General features: G+C 61.5%; 1 protein-coding gene across 3 annotated transcripts in view; it reads left to right on the plus strand.

The window, feature by feature from the left end:
- The window catches only part of IFT122 (intraflagellar transport 122), a 66,684-nt gene that overhangs the window by 43,044 nt on the left and 2,547 nt on the right, over positions 1-21,093 (plus strand). For all 3 annotated transcript variants that reach the window (XM_004613182.3, XM_055136092.1, XM_055136093.1), the window contains 10 exons: positions 1,221-1,361; positions 4,704-4,757; positions 7,285-7,446; positions 11,060-11,226; positions 13,353-13,524; positions 14,961-15,063; positions 16,614-16,754; positions 17,676-17,770; positions 20,000-20,100; positions 20,627-20,792. In XM_004613182.3, the coding sequence (XP_004613239.2) occupies positions 1,221-1,361; positions 4,704-4,757; positions 7,285-7,446; positions 11,060-11,226; positions 13,353-13,524; positions 14,961-15,063; positions 16,614-16,754; positions 17,676-17,770; positions 20,000-20,100; positions 20,627-20,792 (1,302 nt within the window). The remainder of the gene's footprint in view (positions 1-1,220; positions 1,362-4,703; positions 4,758-7,284; positions 7,447-11,059; positions 11,227-13,352; positions 13,525-14,960; positions 15,064-16,613; positions 16,755-17,675; positions 17,771-19,999; positions 20,101-20,626; positions 20,793-21,093) is intronic.

Consider the following 21,093-nt stretch of genomic DNA (forward strand, 5'->3'; position numbering starts at 1 on the left):
TTCCACTCACCTTCACGGCTCGTCTGGCCCAGTTCCTGTCATTGTCATCATTCTTGTTGCTCTTACCCCACCCTGATCCTCGACAGTCTCGAAACAGCCAACGCTGCGGAACCCAGCTCTGTCGGGAAGGAGAGCAGCAGGAAAGCTCGTTACTGAGCTGGGGCCGGAGGGAGGCCGGGGGAGCCTGGGAAGGCGGGTGGGCCGGAGGCCGAGGCTGTGCCTTCCCGCGGTCTGGAGAGCAGGCCCGGGAGGAGGCAGGCGCAGGCCCGCTCTTGCCCCTCACCCAGTCATCTGCAGAGAGTTTCTCTGCCCACGGGCTGCGGTCCTGCAGGGCCCACAGCTAGGCCGGGCTGGAGCTGGGCCTGGGCTCCCGCTCGCCCAGAGGGGAGGAAAGGGCGGGTGGGTGATGCACCCACCTCCAGTTCTTAGAAGTGTCCACATCTTGGGCTCGAGTGATAGTATGGTACTTGCCTTGTGCGTGGCTGAACCCGGGTTTGATTCCTGACATCCCATATGGCCCCCCGAGTCCCACCAGGAGTGATCCCTGAGTGCAGAGCCAGGAGTGACCTCTGAACATCCTTGGGTGTGACCCAAAAACGTAAGCAATAATAATAATAAGTCTCCGCATCGTGCTGTTAGAGGACAGACGGCTTATAAAGGGAGAAATGGCCTTCAGCCCTACCACTGAAAACCGGGACCGGAGATTTCAAAGAGAAGGCCCCCAAATGGGGAAAACAGCACTTCCTGCTCCACATTTGGGAGCCATTAGCCAGAGGAACTGCTGGTGACTCTGCGCTCCCCTGCCCCCGCGAGAACCGATGTGGCTCCCCAAGGTTCCAGGGGGCCCTGGCCAGGGCGAGGGCAGCCCCTTCTCTCCCCAGGGGCCAGGCCCAGCTCAGACCCCTGTGCATACACACAGCAGCGAGGAGTGTGGCGCCTGGCATCACTGCGTCCTCACACAAGCCTCTCTTAGGCTGTAAGTCGGGGAGTGACGCCACCTGTGTCACTACAACACTGGCTTTGTGTCTGGCAGAGGACAGCGCGGGCCGGAAGTTTGCTGCTGCCCGGTGAGGCAGGGTGGGGCAGGCCGAAGGGCTGGCAGGTCGTGTGGGCCGGGCTGAGAGGAGAGGGCCTGGCCTGCGGGCCTTCCAGGTGAAGTCAGCGGTGTGCGTCTCTTAGCCTCCCTCTGAGCCCCACCTTTGCTGTCTTCCCCCCTGCAGTCGGCGCCAATGTACCAGTACCTGGACAGGAAGATGTTCAAAGAAGCCTACCAGATTGCCTGCCTAGGGGTGACGGACACCGACTGGCGCGAGTTGGCCATGGAAGCTTTGGAAGGGTTGGAGTTTGAAACAGCCAAGAAGGTGAGCCGCGCGTCTGCCTGAGCCCAGAGGTCCCCTGGGAGGGGGGGCAGACGGGAGTCCAGGTGACATGTCCACAGTGTGGGAGGGACTCTAGAATTGGGCTCCCCTGAGTTAGATCTCGGCGCAGCCCCTCTAATGGAGCCAGAGCTGGCCCGTCTCAGCCTTTCCCGGTTTGCTCGATCGTCAGGCCGAGAGGCGTCCTCACGCAGTGGCAGCCCCAGGCCTGGGAGTCTGAGGAAGAAACAGCACTTGGAAGGGTCTGGCTCACCCTCCTCCTCACTTTCTTACGTCGGGCACCTTGCTTAGAGCCTGGCACCGGGCTGGTACTTAGTGGATGGAATTCTCATCCCACACTGCTGCTCTGCGCGCTGCAGAGTGTGGGCATGAGGTGCCCAGCTCCATCCAGCAGCAGGACTCTGGCCCACAGGCCCTCCTGGCAGAATTTCTGGAGGGGTTTAGTAGCTTGGCCTATCAAAACCTCAGAAGTCGCTGCATACATTCACACTAGAAAATCCCAGCTATGTCTCTGTGTTGGGCTCCCTCTAGACCAGAGCGCCCAAACTTAACTGACCTCTCACCTCCCACACGGGACTGTGCACAGCTGCTCCCAACACTGGACAGCGCTATCACACAATGACACTGCTTCACGCAGTGCCTGTGTGAAGGCGTCCAGGTTGTCAGAAAAGCCATGACTGGACGGACACTGGCCAAACATCCAGTCACTGGCATGTCAGGATGATTTCTATTCTATTTATGGGTCTGTTGCACGTCAGAGAAGTGGTCCTGGAGGAGCTTTGAGAATTCTGAAAAGAGGGGCCGGAGTGATAGCACAGCGGGTAGGGCGTTTGCGTTGCACTCGGCTGACCTGGGTTCAATCTCCGGCATCCCATATGGTCCCCTGAGCACCGCCAGCAGTAATTCCTGAGTGCAGAGCCAGGAGTAACGCCTGAGCAATGCTGGGTGTGACCAAAAAGCAAAAGAAAAAAAAAAGAATTCTGAAAAGAAGGGCTAGAACGATAAGTGGGTAAGGCCTTGTATGTGGCCTTGTATGTGACCTTGTATGTCCCTTGTATGTGGCCAACCCCATCACAGTCCCCAGCATCGCATATGGTTCCCCAAGCTTCCTGAGTACAAAGCCAGCGAGCCAGGGATAATCCCTGAGCACCACCGGGTATGGGCCCCAAACAAGCAAGCAAATAAAAAACTCAAACAAATAAAAATTCTGAAAAGGGGGGTCAGAGCGATAGTACAGCAAGGGGGGCTCTTGCCTTGCATGGGGCTGAGCCAGGTTTGATCCCTGGCACCCCCATATGGTCTCCTGAGCCCGGCCAGGAGTGATCTCTGAGTGCAGGGCCAGGGGTAAGCCCTGGAAAGTACCAGGCGTGGCCCAAAGGACAAAAATAAAACAACAACAAAAAGAATTCTGAGAAGAAAGCTCCCCTCTCCTGTCCTACCCAGAAATTCCCGGGAGGGAGAATAACAAAGGTTTTCTAGAATAGATGTTGTTTGCTCTTAGCTTTTAGCTGGAACGAGAGGGAAATTTCCCTTGTAGACCACGTGGTCCTTGCTCAGTGCCGTGGAAGCACTCAGAGCTCAGCAGTTGGTTGACTGGTAGAAACTAAAGACCCTCCCTTTGCTGAGCACCCCCGTTGCCCATCCCAGGCCCTCTAAACACGCCTTGGGAGTAGAAGCGGTTGTATTCAAGACAGACTATTTTGCCCCGAGGTTAGAACTTGTTTGTTTGATCGAGGTGCCACGTCCCTCCTGTCCTCTCATGTTCTGCTTTGCCAAGTCACCCCGGCAGGCATGGAGGTGAGGGCGGGTCCCCACCATAGACCCCCGCACCCACTAGGTGGCATAGGAGAGCCGCTGAGCTCCTCGCCCGCGCACACTTCCTCTTGCGGGGTTACTCAGGGCCTTGTGACTCCGACCGCACCAGCCTGGCTGCAGAGTGCACCCCGCTGGAGGAAGTGGGGAGCAGAGGCCTCCCATCCTGACTCCTGGCAGAGCAGCTCCAGGAAGGGCTGGCGACGGTACCCCGCTTCTGTAGGGGGAAACTGGGGGAGCCTGGAGGCAAGGAAGGACGTTCAGAGACCCAGCAGGGATGTCTCAGAGCTCCACCCCAGATCGGGAAGGCACCCTGGTCCTCTGCCTCTGGCCTGCGGGTGGCGTGCGTGGTACCGCTGGAGCATGGGCCCTCGAGTCCCCTTCCCTTGCCCGTGAACGCCTGTCTGTCCCACAGGGACGCCCTCTCAGTCACCCATTGGTCAGGCTTCTGCTCCATGATGGGGAGCCGAGCCGGACTCAGGCTTGTGTGCTTTTAGCTCTGTGAGATTCAGGGGCCTAGCTAATCTCCCCCCTCCCCCACTCTTTTAGAAGGGGGTGCAGGGCCAAGACATGATCCGAAGCCCGGCTCCCCAGAATGAAGACGGAATCACACGGGCGTGGGCTCTGAGATGGTCTGCGAGGCTGGAGGCCAGCGGTGTTTCCCCCACGTCCTTTTAGGGAGGAGGAAGGCCGAAGTGGTTCTGTGTCTCCCCTCCTAAGGCACCCCTGGACCTGCTGGTGCCTGTGTCCAGCAGGACAGTGTGAAGAGGCCCTGCTGTCCAGGGGCGGGGGCCAACAGCAGAGCTGCGGGAGGACCCACCCGGCAAGGTGGCATGGCCACGGCTGAACCCTCTGCACAACCCCAAGGAGCCATAGGCTTCATGCCATCATTGGCCGGCAGAGGCCCGCCAAGAAACTTCTAGCAGCAAATGGGTTAAAGTCTTGGCTTTATTATGAACCCAAGACAAGCGATGCACTTTAAGGATTTAAGTAAGAGTTTGCCTTCCAGGGACTGGGAGTGATTCATTCCCTACCCCCTTCCTTCCAGAAACCATCTCTATTCCTTCTCTGCTCCCCCTCCTCCTCTCCCGCGGTGGGCCTGTGTTTATGCACTGTCGGTAAGCAGAGTGCACTCCGCGCTCTCCACGCGAGGTGAAGCGCAGGCTCTCAGCACCTCTTCCCGTCCCGTCCCCCGGGGGCAGCTGCGGGGTGCTGGCCCGGCCCTTCTCCCGGCCGCACCGGCAGCCTGCAGTGGCAACGGTTTGGTTTCACCTAATCCCAGAGTGATGGATGCAGCCGGGACCGTTTTGCAGGTCTTTGTAGGGACTAATCCCAGGGATAAAGCCGGGCCTCGCTGGGTGGTAGAATCCTCCCGAACACGCGGCAGTTAATCAGTGCCTGCTTCTTCCCTTGCTCCCCGCTCACGTTCTAAAGCTTGGCTCCCCACCCCAGCCAATCACCCGCTTTTGAAGCCCCAAAGGCAGGTGATTTGACTCTTTTCTTCCTTCCTCCCAGGCCTTCACCAGAGTACAAGACCTGCGGTACTTAGAGCTCATCAGCAGCATTGAGGTACAGAGGAAGCTTCTGCCTTCGGGAGCCGCTCGCCGGCAGTGCCGGGGTGGGGGCAGCGGCCGCGCCCTCTGGGGCTCTTGGCCCCTGCTGTGGGTGGGGGGAGACTGGCTTGCAGGGTGGCTGGGAGGACTGGCCACCCTCGCCCCCAGAACTGAGGCCCTCCGTGTGCCAAGGCAGGAGGGAGGCCTTTCCCCCCACGCCCGGCCAGTGGTTCCCCAGACCACAGCGCTGGAGGGAGGTGTGGCGTCGGGGTGGGGGCTCGGGGGCTCAAGGCGGTCCGGCCCCTGTGCCCAGATGCGGTGGGAAAGGGGACGCACTCTTCTCGGCTCCTCGGTGCCTGTCTCAAAAGGCGAACATGTTTGTTCTTCAGAACAGATTTATTGTGAGGCCTTGGGAATGTGAGATACATTTGAGTCCCCATATGGAAGCGGTGAGAAATCAGCAAACGGCGCGGGCCAAGTCCCATGCGAGCCCAGTGGGCCAGCCGGTGCGAGCCTGCGGGGGCACGCGGGCTGCCGTTCCGAGAGATGGGTGTGCGCCCGCCTGGCCTCACCACCTAACGAGGCGGGGCCTGTTCTCACCGCTGCGATGGGTGAAGCAGACAGGCTGGCGGCCTGCGCTCCGCAGACAAGCCCCAGGTCGGGACTCAGAGCAGTTTGCTGCTCCCCAAGGCGTTGCCTCTGTACTCCCCGCGCCCCCCCCCCCCCCGCCACAGCACCCACAGTCTGTGTCTCCCGGGCTTACTTAGCTGCCTGGGAAAGGATTTGGTGGGCTCCATCTGACCCATCATGCCCGCTCCACCTATCCACGGGACGTCCTTTGGGAACCCACTGCCCCGTGTCTGTGGGTCTGAACCAGAAGTGGAAAGGAACCGCGTCGTTCCCTGCACATCTCACTGTGTTCCTGGCGTTGGCCTCTCCCAGCATGCTGGGTGATGGGGCCGAGAGATTGGAAGAGCCCAGCGCCTCCCCAGGGCCAGTTAGTTGCCTTCTTCCTGGAGCCAGGGTCCTTCCCGGGCTGCTCTTAGGAGGCGTAGATGCGTGCTCACAGCAGAGCCAGGGGCGGCGTGGCCGGGAGGCGTCTGTGCATGGGTGTTCGTTGCCCAGGTGAGATGCGAGGCCAAGAACAGATCAGACCCCAGTGAAATCCATTTTGTTTGTTCGGGTTTTTTTTGTTTATTTTTTTTTTGGGGGGTCACACCCGGTGATGCACAGGGGTTACTTCTGGCTCTGCACTCAGGAATCACCCCTGGCGGTGCTCAGGGGACCATATGGGATGCTGGGAATCGAACCCAGGTCGGCCTCGTGCAAGGCAAACACCCTGCCTGCTGTGCTATCGCTCCAGCCCCCTGTTTTTTTGCTTTCTTTTCTATGTGTTTGGGCCACACCCAGTGGTGCTCCAGGTTCACTCCTGCTGGGGCTCGGGAGACCACACATGGTGTCAGGGATCAAACCTTGGTGGGGTGTGTGTAAGGCAAGTAAGTCGCCTTCCCCGCCATACTAGCTGTCCCCGGCCTCCTTTATTTCTTTTTTCTTTTTTCATATCACTGCCAGATTTTAATTCATTTCATACTATTAGGAGTTGACGGATTACCCTAAACTATGTGCCTTTTTTTTTTTTTGGAGGTTTTAAAATTATTTCTGTCAGTGAAGAAGCATGTTGCCTCCAGCTGTTGAAACTTTCACCAGCTTGTCTAGGAGTTTGATTCAGTGTCTCGGCTCCCTCCACTGTGATACACTCTGGAACACAAGCCAAAGGGAAGTGCTGGGGAGGGACGGGGTGCTGCTGCGTGTTTACAAATACTCACGCTGCGGCTCGGAATGTTCCCCAACACGGCAAGGAGTGGGCCGGCGCGTCTCTCCGTCCTCAGCTGTGCGCCACGTGCGTGCGGGTGTGTGTCTGTGCCCACAGGTGGGGACTGGGCATGTGCCAGGGGGCCACGGGCACCAGGAGTCAGGCAGACGGAGTCCAGATGCCCCTCTGTCGGATTGCCACTTGTCCCCAGGGAATCCTGGCATCCCTAGGGTGACCCGTGTTGGTTTTCCTGCCGGGCCACTGCCTACAGGCCCAGCCCCAACGAGAGGTCAGCCTGTGGCACCACTCGCCCGGATTTACCGTCCTGTTGCGTGGTGTCCTTCTTGGGCAGAGGCCCTGGCCTTTTCTCCTGGTCTGCCACCATCATGGTGCAGTTACGCTTCCGCCCGACAGGCAGTGGGGCCCCCAGGGCCACCGCAGCCTCCCCGCGTGGTGGCTGCCTTGGAAGAAAGCAGCCCCGAGGAATTTCCACTAAGTAAACAGAAGCGCCATTCTCTTTTGATCTGCACTTGTCTGGAAAAACTATCTGCCTTTATGATCCAGGGTTCCCATCAGAAACCTAGGTGAGAGACACAACAGCCCAGGAGCCAAGTGTGGCTCCAGAAGGCAGGCCCGGGGGCTTCCCTTGAAATAGCAGCGCCCAGCCTTTGTGAGGGCTGCTTCCTGCCGAGGCTGCAGAGGCCATTTCCTGTGCTTCTAATTTTTCCAGGAGAGGAAGAAGCGGGGAGAGACCAACAATGACCTGTTTCTGGCAGATGTGTTTTCCTACCAGGGGAAGTTCCACGAGGCCGCCAAACTGTACAAGAAGAGCGGGCACGAGAGCCTCGCGCTGGACATGTACTCCGACCTGCGCATGTTTGAGTACGCCAAGGTAACCCGCCTCGCGCTGGGCCCTCGGGCTGCCCACACGGCAGTGGCCAACAAACAGGTCACAAAGGGACCCTCAGTGGCCACGGCGAGGCTGACCTAAAAGTCACTTTTCCAGAGCAGGACGGTTTAGACCTTTGTCGGCAACAGAGTCCAGGGGACTGAGTGTAAAGCAGATTCTCCCTTCCTGGCGGGTCCAGGCTGCCCCCACCAGTTTGGTCAGTGTCCTCTGCCCTTCTCAGATAGGACCGTGGAGTCACTGTGACTAAAGTGCCCCGAATCACCCGCCCTCCAAGTGGTCCTGCCCCTGCAGAGGAGCCCCTGAAGGTCTGTTCCTCACAGAGGCTTGCGGGAGCCTCCAGAGAGGGCTCCCAGTGGCCGTGTGCGAGCGAGTCCGCCGGGATGGTGGGGACGTGCACGGTGCCCACTCATGCCAGGGAAGGCTCCGTGGTGCGCGGGGCAGCCGGCCTTCCTCCTCAGGGCGCCGTGGTTAAACCACCATTCCTGGTAGCGTCAGAAGAGGCTTCAGAATGCTATTAAGTGAGTCATCACCACAACCAATTAGTGGCTATTATTGGTAATTATCTAGCTCACAAGTTCAAGATGGAAAACCTTCCCCAGTTTGTTCTGCGTCTCTGTTCCCGTAGATGACGGCACTCTGCTACCTGCCACCGTTTGGTCGGATGCTGGCGGCTGAAGGTTATGTCAGGGCAGCTGGGATGTGGCTGGGTGTTTCTGCCGTCAGTACCCAGACAGCACCTGGGGCCTCACCGATTTGTTTGCCTAGCCTCTTCCTTCACTCCATTCCCCCATTCCTCAGATCCGGGTGCCACGCATCGCACACACGCACACGCACACACACACACACGATTCTGTACTCCGTCATATTGGGGCTGTATAAAATCAGTGCGTCTCTGGGGATAACAGTTCAGCTAAAGACAAAACGTTCAGCTCAAGTCTGAACCCCGTGGAGACAGAATCCAGGCTGGAGTCAGCTTTCCGCCTTGGCTTTTCCATTCCCAAAGCCCCTCCAGGAGCCCCGGAAACCTCCCAGCCACCCGCTCAGCCGAGGCCTTGCCCGGGCAGGGGTGGGAGTGGGAGAGGAGCCGGGGGAAGACACTGCTTTGTCCGGCTGCCGTTTTCCTCTCAGAGAGGGGCAGCCCCGCGGTGCTTGGTTCTGAGCGCGGCACAGGTCCTGTGGGAGGGAGGCGGCAGTGAGGCCACAGGGGAGTCCCTGAGTGGCTGCCGTTCCCGCCTCTCCCGGTGGCCGCACTCCACCCCTGCCCCCAGGCCTCCCCTCACAGCTGAGGTGACTCCCCGCGCCCAGCCCCCGCGCGCGGGCCCGCTCTCCCACCCAGAAACACTCCATCTGGTCTTTCTCTCTCTGAAGGTAAATATTCTGGGGGTTGTTTTTGGTTTTAGTTTTCAGTCACAATTCCAAGTAGGTTGGTTTCATTTCAACCCCCCCCCAATAGTCTGAACTTGAGGAAATGTGTACATACACATTACGTGGGGGAGGGTCCACAGTGCTTATTAACATGGCATGTTTTTGTTTACTTGGAAATTGCTTCCCAAGATTCAATCTGGTTTTCGGAAAATTTTTAAATTACATTCCCACGTACAAATAAATTGTACGTTTTCCGGATAAGTGACATGTTTATATGGTGATAAAGGGAATTATAATGCTCTTAACTCCTATGTAGCATGCCCTTATCAGAATCACCACGCATGAGAACGCCGCCTCATCTCATTCATCACCCTGTTCGGCCTCTTTCCGTCCAGCCTGGGGTGGGGTTTTTGCCATGGCCCCCAGATAACCTGTCAGTCAGATAACCCCCGCAGAACCAGACAGCCTTTGGGACCCGCCCTGGGAAGCCTTGGAGAAACCGTTTAGCGCCCCAGCTTCAGTTAAGTCAGGGCTCCTGGAGCTGGGCTGGTGGCACCGAGGCCCCTTCAGGCCCGCGTGCCTGTGGGGAGAGCCAGCGGCTCCCTCTGTCCTCGGCCCCCTCCCTGGAGCCACCCGAGTCCTTGGAGGGCACCCTTGAAAGGACGCCTTGGGGCTGGAGCAATAGCACAGCGGGTAGGGCGTTTGCCTTGCACTCGGCCGTCCCGGATTCAATTCCCAGCATCCCATAAGGTCCCCCGAGCACCGCCAGGGGTGATTCCTGAGTGCAGAGCCAGGAGTAACCCCTGTGCATTGCTGGGTGTGACCCAAAAAGCAAAAAAAAAAAAAAAAAAAAAAGAAAGAAAGAAAGAAAGAAAGAACGCCTTTGTTCTCTCAGGTGCCTTTTCTCCAGAAGCCCACCTTGCCTGCCCAGCCAGACGGACAGGACCCTGACGAGGGGGCCGTGGAAGAGAGCTGCCAGAGACGCGGAGGCGTCTAGGCTGGCCCACGCCGGGCATCTCCCGAGCCCAGGGCCGCCGGCCCGCCCCCCTCCCCCATGAACTTGGGGAGACCGCAGGCCTGCGAGGGGCCTGGCCGGGGCTGGATCCGCCGCCTCGGGCGGCCAGAGGCCCTTTCCTCCCCTTAAAGTGCTGGTTGTCTCGGGCCATCTAAGATATTATTTTAGGGGCCACCCAATTATCCTGGAATCAAAGGGGGAAGAAAGAGAGCACTAATTGTTCAGTGGGTTTTTAGCATACGTCGCCTCTGCATTCCTGACAAATGAGAGCTGCTCCGGGGAGGGAGTGCTCCTTCTCTCCGGGCCGGGCCGGCACGCCACACTTTGCTCTCATTATTCCTGCCACGCACCTCATGGCGGAGCCGGGCTCTCGGCGCGCTCCGCTTCCCCTTCGGAAAAGCCCCGCCTTGGAGAATGTCAGCACCAGCGCGGCCTCGGCTGAGGCACACTCCCACGTGTGTATCTTGGGGAACGTATCCCGAAGTGAGGTGATGTTCTGGGGCCGTCTCTCCTGCCTCCCCCAGGAAGCTGACACAGCCCCCCAGGGGTCTCTGTGGCGGTGGAACGAACGCAGGCCTGGCCCTGACCACAGGCCCCTCTTCCTGCCGTCCCCACCCGCAGACGCCGCTCAGAGAAATGATGGGCCAAATCCCTGGCGGCTCTTTCTCTCCAGGCACACCCCAGTGTCCAGAGCGCGGCAGCACCTGTCCTGACTAGACGGGGAAGATGGATGCGAACACACTTCCCACGTGCTGCTGCTGGAGGGGGGGGGGGCGCAGAGGGCTCTTCTAGAACTTTCTAAAGCAGATTTTCTGTTTACTTTTTGGGAACCATGTGCTCAGCCCCACTGAAAAAGGAGTAGGTCTGAATATTTGAGCTGCCATAGAGGAAGAGATACACAGAGAGAGAGAGAGAGAGAGAGAGAGAGAGAGAACAAGCCCCCCAGCCCTCCCCCCTCCCCATAGTTTGCGCAGTTTTCAGAGTCCGGAAAGTATTGCACTAAAAAAATGCGCACTCGTGGGCCGGGCCGGAAAAGCCCAGGCGAAGTCCTTGACACTGGCCCGGGGCAGCCTGCGCGCCCTCCTGCCCGCCACAGCCCCGAGCCCAGCCTGCATCCTGCTCCATGCGGCCCACACGCCCTTCCCCGCGCCGCCTGACGTCATGCTGCGGCAGGAAGTTCTCACCCGAGGGCTTTTGTTTGTTGTGCTTCCTCAGGATTTCCTTGGATCTGGAGACCCCAAAGAAACAAAGATGCTAATCACCAAGCAGGCGGACTGGGCTCGGAACATCAACGAGCCCAAAGCTGCTGTGGAGATGTACATGTCCGCGGGGGAGCACACCAAGGCCATCGAGATCAGTGGCGACCACGGCTGGGTGGACATGTAGGTGCCCAGCCCTGCCCCAAGAAGGGTTGGGCAGCATGTCTCCATGCCAGCCTGTCTCATCCGCCAGGAGAGTGACTGGGCTTGGGGACCCCCGAGTTGAACAAGTCATCTGCCGAGTCTCGGGGTGGGGGTGAAAGGGGTGCCACCAGGCATCAGAGCAGCGTTGTCAGAGCTCGCACTGTGAGCCTGGCACCACAGCCCTCTGTGGGCATTGGGTTTTCCTCCCCATACCTGTTCTCCGAAGGAGGGCACCAACCAAGGGACCCCACGAGGCCCAACAACTGGCAGTCCAGGAGCTGAGCTCCGACAGATGGCGGGAGCCCAGCACCCATAGTACCCGGCATGGAGGAAGTGATGCCAGGGACATGATGGGCATCTCAGGGAAGGAGACAGGAAGCCCCAGAGAAACCAGGTCTTCTAGGAGGCATTGTGTGGGGGAGGGGCAGGGCAGAGCCGCAGGACAGCGGGAGGGCACTTGCTTTGCATGAGGCGGGCCGGGGTTCGATCCCCGGCATCCCAGAGTCCCCAGAGCCTCAGCAGGAGTGATCCAGGGTGCAGAGGTGGAAATCAGCCCTGCGCACAGCTGTGTGTGGCCCCCGAACAGAACAGTTGAAAGGGAAGAGGAAGGATGCAGGCCAGAGGGATGAGTGGGTCTGGTCGGGCTCAGAGGGGAGACTGACGCGGGTTGCGGAGGCTGACGCGGGCCCTGGGGAGCCAGACGAGGAGGGCTGAAGGCCGGGCAGCCAGCAGGGGATGGACTCCGAGCAGACGGGCTTTGCACATGCGTGTGTGTGCACATGCACACTTCTGTGCCTGTCTGCTTCCATGCGTGTGCACACATATGTATCTTCATGTATGCTTTGTGTGTGTGTGCCTCTTCTGTGCATGCGTGTGAGGGTGATGCAAGCACATGTTTTTTATGTGTGCATGTGTGGGGGTGCTCTATACAGGAGTACACTTGTGTACACGTGTGCTTTGTGCCTGTGAGTGTATGCACTACATGTGTACACATGTATGTGTGTGGACTTGTGCCTGCATGCCTATACATATGTATGTACCTGTTGTCACAGCTAGGTAAGGGAGGGACTCCTGAGTCTGGGTCCTGGTGGCCCAGCAGAGAGGCACCCCACTAGTGGTTGGCGTGTTGGCGTGTGCTGGGACTTAGCTCTAGTTTCTCTTGTTCAGAAATGGTGGCTTTTTGGGGGAACCTGAGGCAGAGACTTTGCCTCCAAAATGATCCTTTTTGTGGACAGAGTGATTCAGGGCAGACCCAGGTACACGGAGGCTCCAGTCCTCGGTGGCCTTTTCCTGCTGCTTTGATTTGCTGACAATAGCTACTGGGCACAGGAAGTAGGTTCAGTCCCCTGCAGAGCCAGCTGGAGCCAGTGCCTCTCCTCCAGAAACGCCTGCCTTATGCCGCCTTGGGGCAGGGGGCGCACCAAGGGCTGCCTGCACCACCTTTCCCGAAAAAAACATGTCCTTTTCTCTGCCGAGGGAGCGGTGTTATTTTTAGAGGCCATTATTATTCAGAGTGCAGATTGACAGGTCCCTGAGCTTGCCGGAGAGACGGCAGCTGCCTCCCTGTTCTTTCTCACTCGGAGCAAGGCGGGTAGCAGCCTTCCCGGGGAGACCTGGGCTGCTCCCCACCCCAGCCCCGCGCAGGGGAGGGCAGTGCTCCTCGAAGGCCCTTCTCCAGAGCCCAGAGCAGGCCCACGCGAGCTGCAGGCCCGGGACACGCCTCACCTCGGACAGTTCCCAGCAGGCTGGCCCCAAGAGTTTGTCAAGTGGCAACAGTCCCATCCCTTAGGGCGAGGAGGTGCGGTGAGAACATGAGCTGGGGACAGGAGGTTACGGGCAGACACGCGTTTCTCTTTCCATGAGCTGCCGGGCGGATCAGTAACTGCCAAGGAGGTGTCAGATGGGAGACGGGGCTCCAGTGACAACCCCAGCATCGTCCCTGGGTCTCTCATGCCGCTTGCCCCAGGAGCCGTTCCAGGAGAGGCTTCGGGACATGGACATCGAGGGGCCCCCCGCACCGGCCTGCCCTCAGCTCCTTTCCCGGGGGCGTCCTCCCTCTCGCTCCTCTCCTCACAGCCGTGTCCTCTCTGTTCCTGCCGCTCCAGGTTGATCGACATCGCCCGGAAGCTGGACAAGGCCGAGCGGGAGCCGCTGCTGCTGTGCGCGCAGTACTTCCGGAAACTGGACAACCCCGGCTACGCGGCCGAGACCTACCTGAAGATCGGCGACCTGAAGTCCCTCATCCAGCTGCACGTGGACACGCAGCGCTGGGATGAGGTGAGGGCACCGCGCAGACCCCCGTGGGCCAGCCTGGGAGCCGCTGCCCCGTGAGTCTGGAATGCCTGAGCGCCCGGCTCTCCATTCGCCCATCCGTTCATCCATCCGTTCATCCATCCGTTCATCCATCCGTCTGCCGACGCCCAGCTCCAGGCCTGCCTGGGTCTGAGCTGCCTCTGAGCGGCACCACAGTGACACCTCTGGCATGAGACATGCCTGTGTGATGGCACGGTGGCACTGGGGCAGGGACTGCCCTCTGTCCTTCCCCGGGCACGCTGCCTTCTCCCCATTGGGCCCCTCCTGGGGCAAAGGGAGTGAACCACCCAGCCACAGGAGAGGTGGTGGGGGAGGGGGACAGAAGCAGGTGAGAACCAACAGCCAGGCCCCCAGGAGAGGTGGGGGTCAGAAAGAGGTAAGAACCCGCCATCCAGGCCCCCGGGGGAGGTGGGGCCGGAAGGAGGTGAGAACCCCGCCATCCAGGCCCCCAGGAGAGGTGGGGCTGGAAGGAGGTGCGAAACCACCATCCAGGCCCCCAGGAAAGGTGGGGCCCGGAGGAGGTGAGAACCTGCCATCCAGGCCCCCGGGAGAGGTGGGGGCCCAGAGCAGGTGAGAACCCGCCACCAGGCCACAGGAGGGGTGTCGGGCCGGAAGCAGCCCTTTCTGGCTCAATTCCGTCCGGCCACCGACGCCTTTCCCCCCACTGAGCCTTCTCTGTGCCTGTGGTTCTCACTTCACTGGCTGCCAGTTAGGCTGCTTGATCGCGCCTTCGCAGGCCTCTTCTGGGCAGGCGCTGCCCGGCCCTCCTGCCCTCCGAGTGGCTCCAGCTGGTGAGGTGCCAGGTTGCTGCTGAGGGATGCTGGCTTCTCCACCTGGGATGGCAGGAGGCCTTCTCCAGCAGCCGCAATCAGGGCATCTTCGAACCACTCGGTCTTGGCTGGGTGTCAGGCCAACTTGCTCGCTGTTGCCATGTCCTGTCCCTGGTGACTCATTTCCGGTTCTGGGCTCAGATGAAGAAGCCTCGGGTCCCCTGCAGCAGCGAGTGAGGGCACCGTCATCCCTGAGAGCTAATAAGCAGTGACGATGATCATGTCAATTCTGCTTCCTTAGGTGTTGCCTGCAATTAAAAGAAATCTGTTTGCAGCGCTCCAGGAGCCCACGCAAACCCTCAAAATAAAATGTTTCCGATTCTGTGCCGCTTCTGTGGTCCAGAAACAGACTGTGTTGTTATTGAATCCAGGAGCTTGCATATTGCTGCTAATTGCCTTTTGTTTTCAAAGAGCTGATTTGTTTTTGCGTTTCTGGGGGGGTTGGGTGGGGGGAGGCATGCTCCCCCTCTGCGCTCTCAGGCTGGCAAAATCTGACACCCCTAATGGACTCAGCCCAGCCTGTGCTTCCCCGGGGAGGCCGTGGGCAGAACCCTCTGCTCCTTCCTGCAGGCCTTCGCCCTGGGCGAGAAGCATCCCGAGTATAAGGACGACATCTACGTGCCCTACGCTCAGTGGCTCGCCGAGAACGATCGTTTCGAAGAGGCCCAGAAAGGTAGGCCCTCATGCCTGGCTGCGTGGAGAAGGGGCAGGAGGAGTCTGCCCACAAGGCTGCCCAGCCCCTGCCCCGGCACCCCTGCAGACCACTGCATCTGGGCCTGGGATGTATATGATGGGGGCACCCCCAGATGCCACACACATTGGCCCGGGGCCTGGGACCTCTGCAGGGGATCTCGGCAGACCCCGTGCCAAGCCCTCGGATGCCCCAGCCCGTGGATCCGTGTTCAGCCCTGCGGTTTGGCTGCTCCCAGGCAGGCCCCGGGTTCGAGGGGAAGAAGCAGCTAAGAGGAGAGAGGGACTGGCCGGCAGTCCCTCAAGGAGGCGGCCAGAGGGAGGACTCCCTCATGCGTTGCCCTCACGCTCTCGACACCCCCTTCCTCTGTGCGGGCTCCTCTGTGTCTGGTTGACGGAAGGGGGTACCGAGGCGCGGGGCCGTGCCTGGAGCCAGCGTGCAGGCGTGGAGCGCGCTCCCTGGCAGTGCCTTCCCGCCCCGTGCCAGGTGCTGGCTGGGCGCTTCACCTTGAGCCTGTCTTGCTTGCGCCTCGCCAGCGCCCTGCAGAGGCTCCTGCTCCTGCTCGCGAGGCCTGGCTGCCTCACCGGTGCGTGGGGACCGGCCCCGCTTGTGCGCGCTGTGTTCAGTCCCCCCGCTGGAGCTCCTTAGCTGAAAGCCCCCACAGAGGGTGGCACATCCCCCCCCCTCGGCAGCTCCAGAGTACCCAGTGGCTGAAGTATGTGCATGTTTGGGCAAAACACATCAACCTGCCCATCTGTCTGCGTCTGCCCTTCCAAGAATCCATCGCCATAGTAACTTGGGGCTCAGACAGGAGATGAGCGATGGGAACTGACAAAGGCCGGAGCTTTCTTCTCAGAAGTGGAGGATTTGGGTCATCTGAGTGCCCATATGCGGGCACAGGTTACAGCTAGAAGTGACTCCCCGAGGCCCCGCCCCACCCCGCCCTCCGAGGGCCTGCCACGCAGGAGGCGCTCAGGCATTTCTGTCCAGCGGATGGAGATGCAGTGTCTGTAAGATGTTGGTTCGGGGTTTTTGCAGATGTTGGCTGCTAGAACCAAGCCAGATTTTTCCAAGGTTTTCACCTAAAAGTGATCACTGAAGGCGAGCAGAGGGGCCTAGACTGGGCTCAGGTTGGGGACCTGGAATGGCCACTTGACTGCCTGTGTGCTGAGCCTGTCGTGATGGTCCCTGAGACCATCACAACCAAGGTCCTTTGTGAAGTGCCAGGCCTGATGGCAGAGTCCGGTCCTGTCGGTGCCACCTTGGGACCCACGGCACTGTGCCCTGGAGGGGGCGTGGCGGGGCCTTACCTACAGAGGCGAGAATCCCTCAGCCCCCCACCCTGCACATTGGCCCTTGGGTTCCCCTCCCCCCAAGTTGGTTGCCTTCTCTCGGACAGAAGAGCGGTAGACACGCGTGTGCCTCCCCGGGGTGCAGCCTTGGTGTTCAGAGCCTTCGGCCTCCAGGGCTGCGCATGCTGCTTCCCTCGCCGAGCCCTGCCCTCAGCCTGGCCCCTGCTTTGTGCCCTGCAGCCTTCCACAAGGCCGGGCGGCAGCAGGAGGCCGTCCGGGTGCTGGAGCAGCTCACGCACAATGCCGTGGTGGAGAGCAGATTCAGTGACGCCGCCTATTATTACTGGAAGCTGTCCATGCAGTGCCTCAATATAGCTCAAGGTAAGCAAACAGCCGCCAGGCCGCTGCTCCCCCCGGCCCCGCTCTGGCACCAAGATAAACATCGGAAAGGCTGGACGCTTTAATCAAAGCCCCGGGCTCGTGGATGGGGTGTATTGTCCGGAACCCTGCCTCGCCGCGGCCTGATCTGCCGTGTCATCGCTTTCCAGCTGGGCCATAGGCTGGCGGAGGCGAGGGAGGCCTCTCCGGGCGCAGTTGGGAGACCCCGCCCCGGCCGCTAAGGCCGTGCATGTCTCCCTGGTACCTGGGGGCCCTGCTCGGGACCCTTTATAATCAGATGAGAGATGTGGAAGGGGTCCCTTCGCAGTGACACTCCAGATTCCCACCCGGCCCAGGCGGGAAGGAGGCTTCATGTTGCTCTCCTCGGCACTTGCCGTGAGGCACTGCGGGTGTTCTGGGGGCCGAGGGCCCAGCGCCAGCCTGCCCTCCTGGGGAAACACTGGCACTGGAGGCCACCAAACAAGTCGGAGCTTGTCCCTGTGGTGGAGGCGGGGGTGCTATGGCCTCAGGAAGGCCAGTGGGCAGTGGACATCTCTGTCTCTGCTGGGGCGAGGCCCAAGGGGAGGAGGCAGGAGGAGGGCGGGCCCAGCTGACCCCTGCACACCCTCCCCCAGGGGCTCTGGGACATCTGAGGGCCAGTGGCCTCCTTTCTGCCTCAGCACTGCTCCTGCAGGGAAGGCCTTGGGGGGCGCCTGGCCTGGGGCAGCCCAACCCCGTGCCCTGAGGCAGTGCCAGGCCGTGGGCTCCGCCGGCCTGTCCGCTGTGCGCCTCTCCCTCGTGGCACCTCTTGCCCTCTGAGAGCTCGGGTCAGTACTGGGGACACCCAGAAGCTGGCCACACTGCCCCTGCATGGCCCTTCCTCCGAGACACGGTCTGACTCGGCTCCCCCTCCCCGTGCCGCAGACCCTGCCCAGGAGGCCGCCATGCTCAGCAAGTTCCACCACTTCCAGCACCTGGCCGAGCTCTACCACGGCTACCACGCCATCCACCGCTACTTGGTAAGGCGCCGGGCCGGCCCTTCCCTGTTCCTCGGGGGCCGACTCACTTGGGCCTCGGTGCTGGCACCAGGCCTGGCTCGGTGCTCCAGGGTCACTCCCCTCGGTGGTTGGGGGTCATGTGATGCCGAAGATCACACACAGGGCTGCAGTGTGTAAAGGTGTGCTCAGCCCGTGGGGCTCTTCCTGCCCCAAAGCCTGCTTTTTTTTGGGGGGGGCGGGTGTGAGTGTGTACATGTGCGTGCATGAGTGTGTGTTGTGTGTGTTTGTGTGTCTGTGTGTACACACAACCTCACAAGTCCTGGCCAAGCTCACTCCTGCTGACTCCGCCGTGTCCTTGGCTCCCAGCTACTTGCTGAGTCGTGGCTAGTTTTGGCTCACCCCTTGATTTTGTTTTGGGTCACATTCGGTGATGCTCAGGGGCTACTCCTGCCTCTGCACTCAGGAATCACTCCTGGCAGTGCTCGTGGGATCATAGGGGATGACGGAGATTGAACCCGGGTCTGCAAGCTCCCTCCCCGCTGTCCTGTCGCTCTGGCCCCTGCAGAGCCGCTCTCTCAGGTTGGATGCCTCGGGCTCTGGCTTGGTCAGACAAAGGGTTGCGGGCTGGCCCGGACAGACGCCCTGTAGGGGCTGTGCTTGGAGTGCGAGTGGGTCACCCGTCGGTAACCCGAGGCGAGGTCGCTTCCTGCCCTGTGCGTGCCCCGTAGCTGACCTGCCCGCTCAGTCTCCTGCGAGTCCCGGGACCGGCCTCTCCTCCCAAGCCCAGCGTGCCTTCCCGGCCATCCCTGGCTGCTGCTGGCCAGCTGCTTTCCATCTGCCCGTTCGCAGCGGAGAACAGGTGCCAGGCTGCTGCCAGCTGCCTCCCGGTGTCCTCAGTTCCTGCACAGACGTTGAGCGTTCCCTGAGGCAGGGCGCTTGTCCCGGGCTGACGAGCAGTCGTGCAGCGGCGGCCACACTGCGAGCTGGTCCTCCCTCCCGGCGGCTGCAGGGGCGCAACTGGGACGGCTCCGCTGCCAGGCCCGACACCACGCCGGCCTCCTCCTCAGGCAGAGGCTGAGTGCAGGGTCCCCCGTGGAAACGAGGGCCCTGACTAGGACAGTCCCCGCCCACGGCCCAGGCCTCCGCCCTTCTCACTCGGGTGACACCTTCCTGCTGCCCCGGAAGTCGGGTCAGAGCCCGCAGGCTGCACCCCGCACCCCGGCCCAGGCCTCCAGGCGCTTGTCCCAGCAGCAGCCTACTCGGCCGAGGCACCGAGGCCAGGCCATGTCCACACCGGCCCCTGGGACCAGTGCTCCTCTCCTCTCGATGGCTCTTGGTCCCGCCAGAAGGAGCTGGGCCCATCCTCCACCCAGCAGACATCTGCTGTGTGACGGGCCCGTGCTGAGGTCTCAGAGCACCCACCCAAACCTTGTTGCTGCCCGCGGGCACTGTGTGGTCAGCTCTTGGGTGGTGCAGCACCCTCAAGGGAAACAGTGTGCTAGGAGGGTTTCCCGGAGGAAGAGAAGAGGGTGCTGAGCTGAGTGGGTGAGGCGGGTGGGCAGGCAGTCCTGAGGGGTCGCAGCAGGCACACAGGCCCAGGCTGATCTGAGCAGCTCTCAGGGAGCACCAGAGCGGGGAGCATCAGCCCCTCCTGAGACACGGGGCTCCCTCCCAGAGCAGTGGGGACCCGCCTTCTCCATCCCCACGCCATGGAGCCAGAGGTGGGGTGGGGGGTCTCCGGCTCGGGCGCTGCCCACCAGCAGGGGCGTCAGTCTCAGAGCTGCCCGGGAGCACAGGGCCCGTGAGTGAGGCCCGAGGGGAGGGTGGACTCCACAGCCACCAGCAGGGCCAGGGCCTGGGAGGGCAGCGACGGGCAGGTGGCGGGCTGCCCCATCCGGCCTCTGCAGCGGCCCCTTCGGAGCAGGGCACCGCAGCCCGCCCTGCGCCCGGAACCTTCCCTCTGGGGGCTGAGGGTCTGTTCGCTCGGCTGAGGACCGAGCGCCGGTGACCGCGGGGCTGTGCCCGGCGCTGGGCACAGGGTGAGCCGAGAGGCTCTGCCCCGTGGTCGCTCTGGGCGTGGCTCAGGCCACCGTGGAGAGCCAGAGGCCCCCGACCTCCCTCCCTCCCCCAACTGCTCTCCGGGAGTCTCTGGGTTTCGCTGGGCGCTGACCCCACGGTCACCGAGTGTGGCGTGGCGGGGGCAGGGACCCGCGCGTCCCCGCCGGAACGCTGAGTGCTCGTCTCACGCAGGAGGAGCCGTTCAGCTTCCACCTCCCCGAGACGCTCTTCAACATCTCCAGGTTCCTGCTGCACAGCCTGACCAAGGACACCCCCCTGGGCATCTCTAAAGTGTATCCTCCCTCGCCCCGCCCCGTCCCACTCTGGTCTAATGGCCCGAGCGGCTCTTTCCAGAGGCTTCCTGGCAGAACCTCCCTCAGGGAGGGCAAGGATTTGCCCTGTGCTGGGGGAGAGGCCCTGCCCGGGGGCCAGTGCCAAGAGGAGCTGAGTGCCTGGGCTCTCGGGCTGCGCCCAGCAGTGGGCTCTGGCCCACGACGTGGCCCCACCTCCCCCGAATCCGCCGTGGGGACGGGGGGAGGGGCGGGCTGGAGAGAGGCGAGGACCAGGTCCAGGCCTGGGAACCCAGGACACTTCTGTGGGGGCCGGGAGCATGTGGTTGGAGTCCAGGGACTCAACCAGGCCATAAGGGACAGAGCTGCCGGCTGATGGCAGCTGACTAGTGGCAGGCATGGCGCAGTGGGTAGAATGGAGAAACGTGACGGAGCCTCTGTGGTCCTCACCTCCGGGGACATCAGCTTGGATCCCGCCCCCGCCCCCGGCTCCACTGCTCGCCCCGCCTTCCTTAACCCTGGCCGGCAGGAAGACGCTGTACACGCTGGCCAAGCAGAGCAAGGCCCTGGGCGCCTACAAGCTGGCCCGGCACACCTACGACAAGCTGCAGGGCCTGAAGGTCCCCGACAAGTTCCAGAAGTGCATTGAGCTGGGCAGCCTGACCATCCGCTCCAAGCCCTTCCACGACAGTGAGGTGGGTCCTCCTGGCGCCTCCCCCCGGCCGCCTCCCACCCTGCCAGCCCCTTCCAGCTTTCTTCATCTCCTCTCAGCCTGCAGTGCTCGCTTCGGCCGAGCCCCGGCTGGGACCCTCCTGGGACCCTCCTGCTGGGCCAGGTCCTGCCCCGGCCCAGTCCGAGTTCTCCAGCCCTCCAGACAGACGGACCAGAGACAGCCCCCCAGCCCCACCTGTCCCAAGCTCGGACCTCTGACCGCCTCGGCCCAGAGGCCACGTGTGGAGGAGCCCCCCCACATGTGGCGGTGGGGCCAAGTGAGCC

Source organism: Sorex araneus, chromosome 4, assembly GCF_027595985.1.
Source record: "Sorex araneus isolate mSorAra2 chromosome 4, mSorAra2.pri, whole genome shotgun sequence".
Lineage (NCBI taxonomy): Eukaryota > Metazoa > Chordata > Mammalia > Eulipotyphla > Soricidae > Sorex > Sorex araneus.